This window comes from Magnolia sinica, chromosome 13, assembly GCF_029962835.1.
Source record: "Magnolia sinica isolate HGM2019 chromosome 13, MsV1, whole genome shotgun sequence".
Taxonomy (NCBI): domain Eukaryota; kingdom Viridiplantae; phylum Streptophyta; class Magnoliopsida; order Magnoliales; family Magnoliaceae; genus Magnolia; species Magnolia sinica.
The window spans coordinates 18,360,416-18,371,757 of NC_080585.1; the positions used below are offsets into that span (position 1 = coordinate 18,360,416).

The window sequence follows — 11,342 nt, forward strand, 5'->3', positions numbered from 1 at the left end:
AAGCGGCATGCATTGCAAGTATGGTTTTCAGTTCCCCCTTTTTCTATGGTTTGATGCATTCGATCCTTGAAAGCGGCAACATCATGCTCATAGAAAGTGCTAAAAAAATTCAAGGAGTTTCGTGCAATGGTTGAAATAAAAGTGGATTACAAAATCCATTACTATGTTAAAAGCATAAGATATAGAGGCATCTGACTTATGCAAAGAATGAAATAGCTGATAGGAAGAGCCAACACCTTGGTAGACATGCAATCACAAGATTGGGGTGAATGCATCAATTGTGTAATCTCAACTAGGATTTATTTCTTTATCAGGAATATAATCTTTAATGAAACATTTTTAAGAATTGTGGTACAGTTGTTACTTGTTCGTCAGTTGAACGCAGACCACCGCGCTATTTCTGTTGTGGACCATCTATTTGAAGGGTACAAATTGGAAGGTTAGGATTATCTGATTGAGAAAATTCTCAGATCATGCACCATCCACACTAGCTCAACAGACCAATGGTTTGGATCACTGAACCAAGGGGCCCCACCTATATAATTCCTCTCTTATGCAAGTATGATGGTACTTCTAAAAGAAGTGAAAGCACATGTAAACTTGGGATTTAGCAACTACAAGAATGGTATCAATACCTTAGACATGCATTACCTTTCTCTTCCTTGCAATTCTTTCTATGCATTTATACCGATGTATGTATGTTTTCTCTTTATGCATGCATTGCATTTTCATCGATTGATGTGGACATGGAAATGCAGAGAAAGTTCTTTGAGACATTTGCAGCTCCATTCATCAGGAGAGGCTTGTTGCTCAAGTTCTTGATATTGGGTGGTGGGTCCACCCTTGCCTATCTCAGCTCCACAGCCACAGCTGACATACTACCCATCAAGAAGGGCCCACAACTACCCCCTAAGCTCGGGCAACGTGGTAAGATATAATTGGTGTGTGGCCCATATCATGATTCATCTTTTATGGTGATGATGTGTGTATGAATGTTCAAATTGGGAACGAACCCATTCACGAATCCAGCTGAGAAGATAGAAGTGTCAATTTCCAAAGTTACAAGAGACTCCTCTCATCCTTGGACCATTGACCTTTTAATATTTCAATGGAAAACTGCACTCCGAAGCAAATAACAAGATTATGTAGTTTTCCACTCACTGAGAATTCGACCGTGGTCTTCTATGTCCATGCTTTGGATTCTCTCTATCTGAACATGCAATGACATTAAAGAATTCCTTAAACTCTCTCATTAAGACGAGAGGAATCCATATACTTCACATATCGTTTGAAGATCATATTGGCCTTGTTTGGGATCAGGGAATGAAAATGTGAAATTGGTAAAGTCATGACCTTGCCAAATTCATGGATTTGGGAAATCCAAAGTCTATAGTTTTGGAATCATACTACAAATCCATGCTTTTGGGGAGCATTTATTGCAATGCCAGAGCATTTTTTGCAAGATAATAACTTTTAATTCGTTTGAGAAAGTCTTTCATTTTATAGATTGAGGAGTTTACATAATACTCAGACTGCATATGAGAAATTGTAGAAGTTGAATAAATTAATTCAAATATAATTGATTAGATTGTGCAGCCCACTTTGCCAAGTCGCAATCCCAAGATAGGATTGGTTGAACAATCCTTACCTCTGATTTGTGGACACTTGTTTGTGGAAATAGGACTGTTGGATATTTTTCATTTTTAACATTCTAATAAATGCCACCAATCCAGTTGTCAGGTAATAAAATAAGTCTTCTTCTTTTTCATGATACATCCACATGTGCTATTTCCAAGTAATTTCAAAGTGCCTGCATATCATCCATCACTCTCTGCCAAAGTATCAAAGTTTTTATCTTGTAGATTTGGCAAGTCTTTAGTTTTCTTGGGGATTTGGCTTTGCCCAAACCCATGGATTTTATGTGGGCGTCGATTTGGGAAATCCACGGACTTGGCAATTGCCAATGAAAAACAAACAGAGGAGATTTGAAATCCGTGGATTTCGCAAATCGCTCAGCCCAAACAGTCCCAGTTCTTCACAAGAAGATTTCATGCTCTCGTTCTCTCTCATATGAGATCAATAGATATTAGTAGCTACAGATCTACAAATCCATTTAAAGTACAAAAGAAATGAGCATCCAAATGCAACAAAACTCAATAGCAACGCTTCCCAGTCGACAAAAAGAGGGAAGAAACAATATGGATAGTCAGCACACAACAAGACTTTCATGGGTCAGACATATTTACATTTGGAATTTTGAAGCTCTTTTTCCTTCTATTTCTCTCCCATTTTACTGTATAAGACGACTCCTTAGTGGCGAGCTGCAGGGCTTCTCAAGCCTCCCAAGTTCTCAAGCTTCTCCATATATGTAAATTTCTTGTTAGTCACAATGTTTGGAGGCTTGCTCATGATCTTCCCATCGTCTGAGCTCAACATGTCCTCCAAATTACTTACTGGTTCCTTCTGCTCCTCTGGCTCTTGTTCTAAATTCCAACCCATGAAGTCTGAGAGCGTCATCGAAGAAGGAGATTCTGTAGAATTCGGCTTCTCTGCCACCTCTTCTCCAAGATTCGCCATCTTCACTGGCTCAGTGGTTTCAGAAAATGACACTTGTTTCTTTGATTCGGCCAGTGATGGATTTTGAGTGAGGGAGTCGGCATAGAGCACATCATCAATGCGAGAGGTGACAGTGTAAGCTAAGCTTTCTAGTACTCTCGAATAGCACTCCAAAACGGCTTGTCCAACGTCCTGCAAAATCAAGATCAATCGAATCTTTAGGATAGATAAGTGCTCAAAAATATGAGAAAGATTTTTTATTATTTTTTTAATAGCTTTCCTACTCAAATACTTCAACATGCAATAGTAGTGAAAATGCCATACCAGTGACATACCATGGCCTTTGATAAGACGATATGGATATGTGCAAAGATACGAACATGGACACAAGTTTAGGAAAACGTAGATAGGGGTATAGATTTTACTTCTAACATATGGGAACATGGTTGTTATTAATGATAATTTAAAGATGGGACCATTAGAATTAAAAATAATAATAATAATAATAAGAGTGAAAATCAGTCCAAACATGGTAAGATACATGATATTCATTTCTTTATATTTTCATATTTCATTCATATATCCTTACAATATACTTGAATTATGAGCTTTATAAGTGCACGAATGTGGGCAATGATAGGTCCGAGATTGGTCCAAGATCCATTAGGAAAGAACCATTATATTGATGTCCAATCCCAAGAATCAGGTTGGTCTACTGGTCAGATGGGCCTCAGCTTGCAAAACAAATATAAGGCTCTGAAAAACTTGGCTGAAGTTTTCTGACCCATCCACATGTTCCCAGTGTTGGGACCCACATGCTGAGTGGATCTGGGCTTTATTCTAAGTAGTTACAAAAAAAGCAGGATACAGATCTAGTTGTATCCATGCATGTCCTGTGCCCGTATTTGTATTCACATCCTTTAAATACCGCTACCAAGTATCATAGCCCATGGCACACTGATGCAGGATAAAAATCGCAATTAGAGAAGTTCCAATCAAGAAATATGAATCACAGGAAGAAAAAAAAAAAATTGTAAAACATGTTTTTATACTTTTTTCGTGTATTCAAAAATGAAAATGGAGAGTTTCAATGACAAGACGTATCCATAAAGTGTCCCACAAGCTAACTAGCTTAGATATAATTCAACTAATAACAATCCTTTACAATTTTTACTCTGTACTCTATAAGTTGATACTTTGCTTCCTCTGCTGAAATGGTTTCCTATTTTCACTCAAACACTCTATAATAATATATCATCAATCTGTGACTTTATTGTGAACACTTGATATACCCTTCGAAAAAAAAAAAAAAAACCTAACATTCACAAAGTACCCATGGTAAGAGATATAATCGATCTGTGACTTTATTGTGAACACCAACGTACCCTTTTCAAAAAAAAAAAAACCTAGCATTCACAAAGTACCTATGGTAAGAGAGGAAATACCTGATCTACTTGTAATCAAGTTGATAAAATCAAAACCCTCAAATTGATTAAATTCTCTAATAGCTAAGCTGAATTGGGTGTCTTGAATTAGCGATTGGACAGAATTTTTCCAGGAAAAAAAATAAACTCAATTGGAAACAGTAGCCCATTGATTGGAAATCCACTTTCCACTTCTTTTCAAACACGGCCTCTTTTCAATGTAGAGTTCTCACATTTTTTTGTATATGTGGTTTGAACGTACTTCCAAATGCAACCTTAGACATGGAAGCCAGACCCACATCTGATATTTTGGTACATATGCCATAAGTTAATGGCATAGGCTTGTGACGACTATCTTTACACATCATTGTAGTGGAAAGTATGATAAATAAAAATCTTTCTTCTTACCCGGTTGTATTGGATCTTGCTAATGTCGAGGCAAGATTGAGGAATGCCAGGGAACCTGTGCTTGAGAAGGAGCAAGATGGTCTCTGCTCTTTCCTCAAACAGCTCCCTCTTTTCCATGCTCACTGCTGATCCCCAAGAAGATTTCCCATCTTTGTTGTTCATCTTCCTCTTCCAGATGATGATGGATGCCTCAATCTTATTCTTGAGCTCGAGGATCTTGTGCTCCGTCGAAAGATCCACTTGTCCGAGGAATAACTCAGGGTCGAAGTATTCATCTGTAATACCCCGGTACATTGCATCCCCGAGGCTCGCTCTTCCATTCTACCCAAGAAGGAAAATTCAACAAGAAAAAGAGCATACTTCTGATTATTGCGTAAAGATTTTGATATAGAGATAACATATGTGCAAAACCAATGAAGGGAACAAACCGATCATGCTTGTAAACTAGTAAAAATGAAAATGTTCTATTTGTCTAAGTTGTTAGGCAGTCTTTGGATCAAGATTTGAAATGTTGTCCAAAAGCAGTATTTATGGCCTGATAACCGATATGGCTGTATCGGCCCGATATAGGGCAATACGGCCTGGCTTCAGTGGTGCGAGATAGGGTACATCAAAATCAATTGTCAATCCTTGCTTTGGATGCACTACCGGATTGAATTGTGATTGGTGCAATAGAGAGAAAATGACCAATTGTAAATACCTCAACATTCGCGATGACGAAGTAGCCCTCAGATCACAGTCACATTACTTTTACATCCAACTAGAAGGTAACATTGTTGAGATTTGGAGACTAGTCTACCTAATCACTCGATATGAAATAGTAAGGACAGTAATCCCAATTTTGACGTTTCCACTCAATTGAACCTATCGTTGCAATTCTACTCAATGGTGCATCCAAACACAGCCTTACAGTGTGCTTGGTTGCACCAGATAGCATGAAATTTCATGATTAATGTCTAATTTGGTGACAATTTTCATGATATTTTATGAAACTTGGAGCAACCAAATGCTCACTCAAGGAAAATTTCCTCATTTAGAGAACGAAAACCTATTTGGAGAAGTGAGCTTATAATCAATATGGGCCCAACACAGAAACCTTAGTAAATAAGATCTCCTTCCTGTTATTTTTCCTTTTTCTTTTTTACCTTGGGAAGGGATTCAAGATAGTTCTCAGGGATTTCCATTTCTGAGAGAACCTGAGCATTTATAGCCATAGCTGCTTTCAGCACTTGGTTCACGGAATCCTTTTGGAACTGCAACCATTTTCTCGAGACATCGGAGAGCCCTTCAGGTGGCACTTTAGCAGTGGGAAGCCACCATTTATCACCCTGTCGCTTCTCAGCCTCATCGGCATCTTTTGACACATACCAGAAATCATTCTGGTCTTTGAAGTTATCAAGGTATTCCTGATTTTAGCAAAACCACAGAATGGGGGAGGAAAAAAAGAAAAATAAAAAAATAAAAAAATCTTTCAAGTTCACATGGAACAGTGGGCATCTATCTTCAGGCAATCACATAGAGACTAGTCAGTATCTTACGATGAGCATTGCATCGAGTTTACGCAGAGCAGGGATGTTCATGAGCAGATCAGTCCTTTGGCGGGTCACCATAATCTGTTAAATAACAAAGCATTTAGATGGAGCACTTCAAATTCACACAAATCCACATTTTGGGTTAGTAGGACCATTCTACCCGTATGCAAAATGCAGATGATGGGATCTGCTCCAGCGGCAAAAAGGGCCAAAAACATACAATGAAAATGACTCAAGATGCATGGAGTGCTCAAGAGGAATAAAATGGTAGCGTTCTGTTCTACCCCAAGCTTGCTGATCAAAATTGTTAGTTTGCTGGCCACTCGGCCATCTAGTCTGCAGATCATGGGATATCTAACTAGCCCTTATGAAGCTTTATGAATTCTGGAATGATTGAGGTGGTGAAATCGTGGAAAGATAAATTATTACAAAAAAGGAAAGTTTTCTTTCATCACCTCCATGCTCGTTCCATCCTTGGCTGTCTGTTGGGAAGGAACGAACTCGACAATGTGATCGGTGACGCATAGAAGCCAGTCAACCTCTTTTCTCCACCTTGCCTTCCTCTCTGCGGACATGGGTTCCAGACGCCATTGCTCACCAAACACAGAAGCTGCACAGAATTTGGAAAGAACGTCAAAAGCAACCCATTAAATTTCCGCTATTTGGGCTCATACCCATTAAAGGAAATAATGATCTGTATAAAACTGTAAAATAAGGCTGTGTTTGGTTATACCAAATTAGAAATTTCATGATATTTGGTACAACCAAGATCACCCTAAAGAATGTAATATAACAACATATTTGAGTTTACCAGTTAGAAAATGAGCTAGGTGGTATATTGAAAAAGGAAATCTGAGGCTGTGTTTGGATTCACTATTGAATTCTATTGCAACTTTTGGTTCATTTATGATACAGAAACATTTGTAAATTTATATTTAACTTCCTTTCAAACCTAACTTCAAAGAAACCTAGTTGCAATTTGGAGCCTAGTCTTGGGTCGTTTTTGCTTTCATCAAACAAATCACCGCAATTCAATTCAATTCTGCATCCAAATGCAACCAAAACTAACACTCTATTAGTCTATAGCCAGCAAAAGAATCACTAATTTCATGGCATGTAGATGAATGTGGTATAATGAAGTTTGTGGGAATATGATAATGGAGTAGATAAACAGAGAGACCAATAATACCTGCTAGGTTGGTGATGGCATTAGACAAAGCCAAAGCGGATGACACACCCTTCCCTCCGCCCGACATATCTTCACCCAAAAGCAACTTTGAAAACCTTTCCTTCATCAACTCCATATCTGAGTCAGACCCACAACAAGGATATACATAAATAAAAATTACAAGTTTTCGAGATGCTATGTGCACCCACCCTGATTGATTTGCATACACCCATTTTAAAATTTCAAGACTGAAATAGTATATTACACGCATTTCCAACTTTGGGTATTGAAATAGTATTCTTTTCAACTATTTCGTTCCCACTGAGAGGGCGTGTTTATGTGCCCATGTGAAATTTCCATGCATGAGGAGACGACAAATGTACGAAAAACACTGAATTGTTTGGATTGCAAATACAAATAGCCATAACCACCCAAAGCATGGGTTTCTCGCATTGTACATTAGGTTATCTGTATGAGAAGCAGGCATTCTTCAAGGCATTCCCATGTACCATTTTAGCAGTTACTTGGAAGGCAAAAACCTATCTTAGGCTGTACCCTGCTTCCTAGGTTTAGACAATAGAGAGAACCATGGTTAAATGACTCGGTGACTTGACCCGATTTGCCCGGCCATGAGTCGATCCGTGACTCGCCTGAGTTAGGGCTGAATCGGCCTGACTCATCTGAGTCGGGGGTGACTCGGGTATTGAACTGGATTGGGTCTAATTGAGTCCGAGTCTTTAAACCATGGAGAGAGCTGATCCTCTTAAGGCAAAAACCAGAATTCTTTATAATACAATGCGGCACTGACCTAAGGTGCATTTGAATTTCATATAATTTCAATTAACCTGAATCTCATTTTAACTTCTGATGCAGAAAGTTACGATGTCTGATGTGTTTTCGAACTCCATATGATCTATCCGAAATTCTAGAAGACAATTGAAGATCACAGCTTACCCAATTCATATGTATGATTCCAATTTCATCTAATTCTAGACAGAAATGCCAAGGCTAATTGCAAGATAAGGCTTTCTAATCCTGTTCTTCCTGCAGTGTCGATTTGTATGTGAGATCTGGGCTGTTCATCACGAGGGACCCGGAATGTGCCGTGGGTAGAAAATAAGACTAGTCCAGTCATCAGGTTGGCAAAGCAGGTGCAAGACAAATGGAAGATAAAATGGATTAACCAATGATCCTCATTCAACATAAATGTGTGGTCCATATAATGACGAGACCGGCCCAATTTCCCTGCAATGGCACATATGCAGCAGGGCCACCTGATAGATGGCTGGGCCCCATGTGTGCATGCTGCATTTCTGAAAGGAAGAAATTATATTAGTTCAAGGCCACAACTTGCCAGATGGTCCCCGGTCTTTGCCACCCGGTCCACCACCATCCTTGCTCAGGCGCGACTTGGGGGCCTTGTCTGTCCGTTTGAGAGCGGACCCAATATGTTGGCTCTCCAACGAGATGTCGGACCTAGCCCCCATGCTCTTGGACGATAGCTTGTCGTCCACCGGTGCGTCCCCACCTCTGCTCTCCATGATCAGGCTATGAGCCAGACGCTCAGGAAGCTCGCAATGCATATCGTGTTCTCGTTCCAGGGCTCGAACCATTATTAGAATCCAGCCACCCGAGTTAAAAGATTTAGCAAGAAGATAGTAGGCCCATGTAGTAGGAAAGGATGGATTCTCTTTTTCCTTATTTGTTTTTTTTTTTTTTCCTTTTTCTTTTGGAGGTGTTTGGAGAGAATTCAAGAGAGAGGGGGGGAGAAAGAGGAGGAGCCCATTTTCCAAATGAGGCTTGGAGAGAATGAGAGAAAAATGGTGTGGATTTTGGAGGTTGGTTTTGTTTTGGTGGGTTGAGTTCCACCAAAGAGCTAGATTTTTTGTTGTTTTTTTCTTTTCTTTTTTAAATTTTTATTTTTATTTTTATTTTTTTTTTGAATCAATGAGATGTGGGGTGCATGTTTGAGGAGATGAAGAAAAAATGTAGTTTTTTTTGGGGGGGGGCGGGGTGTTTTTTTTTTTTTTTTTTTAAAGGGTGGAGAGGATTGGATTCTGTGGTTTGTTTTTTGAAAGTCAAGGGTGGCAAAAAACCCGGGAAATCTCTCTCTCTCTCTCTCTCCTGTAAATTGACTAAAATGACCTCGGTTATAGACTTATAGGTATGAGGTATGATACAATGCTGGGGCCTTTTGGGGTTTTCATTTTGTAGAAGTGGGGCCGACGGTTATAGTGATCCAAACCGTTGGTATGTGGTTCACCAAAAATTCCCCAGACTGGAAGATCCCAGCTGCATTACGTTTGGCCTTTTTCTTGTGGTGAATGTGCACTGTTGCTGTATTGTCTATCTTAACCGTCCATTTTCTGGATTCCTATTGAAGGTTCATGATTCTTTCAGACATGGGGGCCTTTCTGTTTCATGGGCCATCTTCATACAGGGCCCAAAATATCAACTGTTTGGATCACCAAACCGTGGGCCCCTCTTGTGGTGTATAACCTTTTGGGATCAGTATTGTATGATACCTTCATAGAAATTTTAGCAATCTGAAGAGCTAAGTGATGGATGGATAAGATTGCTATCATTGTCTAATCAGATTGATTTAAGGGCTATGATTTGTCCACAATTAGGTCCTTTGTACAGCCAACGGTCCAATTTAATTGGTAAAATCAAATGGCTAGGATGGTCTGATCGGTTCGATGTTGGGCTATTCTTCAGCAATGTTGGGGCCCATGATGTGGATGGCCAGCGGTGATGTACACGTATGCCATGTGTACGGCAGAGGAGTTGCTACCCTGGCATAACTCATAAGTGGTGACAAACGCACACTAATCCAGCCGAAGCGATTGGCTCTCCTGTAATTCCACTGTCTAATAAATGGCACTTCTGTGAGAAATGCATAGGGACGTGTTTGTCATTGTAACAAAAGCCATGGGTATATTTTTCTTTCTCTATCATTAAAATTAGGAGAGAGAATTGGAAACCACCTCCACCGGGATCTAGATAGAGACGGACGGTCCTGGCAGGGTCTCTGTGGGGCCCACCTTCATGTGTGTTTTATCCACACCGTCCATCCATTTTGAAAGATCATTTTATAGCATAAACCCAAAAATAAGGTAGATTTAAAGTTGAATGTGCTACACAACAGAAAGGAGTGGTGAAAATGACGCCCACCGTTGAAACTTTCCTAGGTCCCACCGTAATTTTTATTTTCCATCCAACCTGTTTCATAAGGTCACACAGACCTGGATGAAGGGAAAACATAAATATTAGCTTGATCCAAAACATCTGTAGCCCCCAGGACGTTTTCAACTATAAGCGTTCAATTCCCACCTTTTACCTGTGTGGCCCACTCAAGCCTTCGATCAGCCACATTTCTGGTCTCATGCCCTAAAATGATCTGTCAAAAACGGATGGACGGCGTGGATAAAACACATACATCAACGTGGGCCCCACAGATCCCCTACCAGTACCGTCCGTCTCTATCTGGGGCCTGGTGGGGTAGTAACCAATCCGCGTCCGAAAATTAGGGATTTTGACTTTCTTTTTTTTTTTATCAGTCAAAATTTGAAATGGGGAATTGGAATTTGGAAGGGAGACTGGCCTATCAATAGACTGCCCTGATAGAGTGACACGTGTCACTGGATTTCAGTTAAAAACGCCCTCTCAACCATCAATTGCAACCGCTAGGTGAGGAGCTAAAATGAGCTTGAATTCCGAGAATACCCCCGGAATATAGCATGAACTTTGACCGTTATAACTGAATCTTGGTCTTAATTAATAAGAAATCATTAGCAGCAAAACATGTCATTCTTGGAAGTTATTTGATACTCCGGCAGCGTAGGCGCTTGATACACAGTCAAAAAAATTAGATCCGTTGCACAATCCTAGCCACCAATATGTAGGCACTTGTTTGTTGAAATAAGACCAGTGGATATTTTTCATTTTTAACCGTCCAATAAATGTCATCAAATCAGATAGTAAAATCATCAAATAAGAGTAATTATTGCTTTTTGATACATCCGGACTTTCGTACATAAATTGACGGTTTAATTTGAATTATATGCATCCGACGTAAGCAATTTCAGAGTAATTTATTAGTGCTTCCCTATCATCCATCACACTCTGCCAGAGTATCGAAGTTTTTCTCGGCATATTTTGTACGATGGAAAAGACTGCAGGCGGTGTACCGATTCCATCTTCCCACCGGCTAAACATGGTGGGCCAGTAGACCAACACATGTTTCAAAATGGG

General features: G+C 39.7%; 1 protein-coding gene across 1 annotated transcript; it reads right to left on the reverse strand.

Annotated features, from left to right (window-relative positions):
* Positions 1 to 1,548: 1,548 nt before the first annotated feature.
* On the reverse strand, positions 1,549 to 7,305 carry LOC131224054 (rho guanine nucleotide exchange factor 8). The gene is made up of 6 exons (XM_058219629.1): positions 7,110 to 7,305; positions 6,376 to 6,530; positions 5,927 to 6,001; positions 5,534 to 5,794; positions 4,389 to 4,709; positions 1,549 to 2,748 (listed from the first exon to the last, which is right to left on the reverse strand). Exons 1-6 carry the CDS (start codon positions 7,222 to 7,224, stop codon positions 2,311 to 2,313), a joined length of 1,365 nt encoding a protein of 454 aa, XP_058075612.1. The 5' UTR covers positions 7,225 to 7,305; the 3' UTR covers positions 1,549 to 2,310.
* Between the last annotated feature and the right edge of the window lie 4,037 nt (positions 7,306 to 11,342).

Bases quoted from the DNA above. Each gene is read 5' to 3' on its own strand.
- LOC131224054 (XM_058219629.1), bottom strand. From the start codon at position 7,224: ATGGAGTTGATGAAGGAAAGGTTTTCAAAGTTGCTTTTGGGTGAAGAT. The intron at 6,002-6,375 runs GTGATGAAAGAA...GTTATTTAACAG, and splicing joins AGGATGGAACGAGCATGGAG to ATTATGGTGACCCGCCAAAG. The intron at 5,795-5,926 runs GTAAGATACTGA...TGCTAAAATCAG, and splicing joins AACTCGATGCAATGCTCATC to GAATACCTTGATAACTTCAA.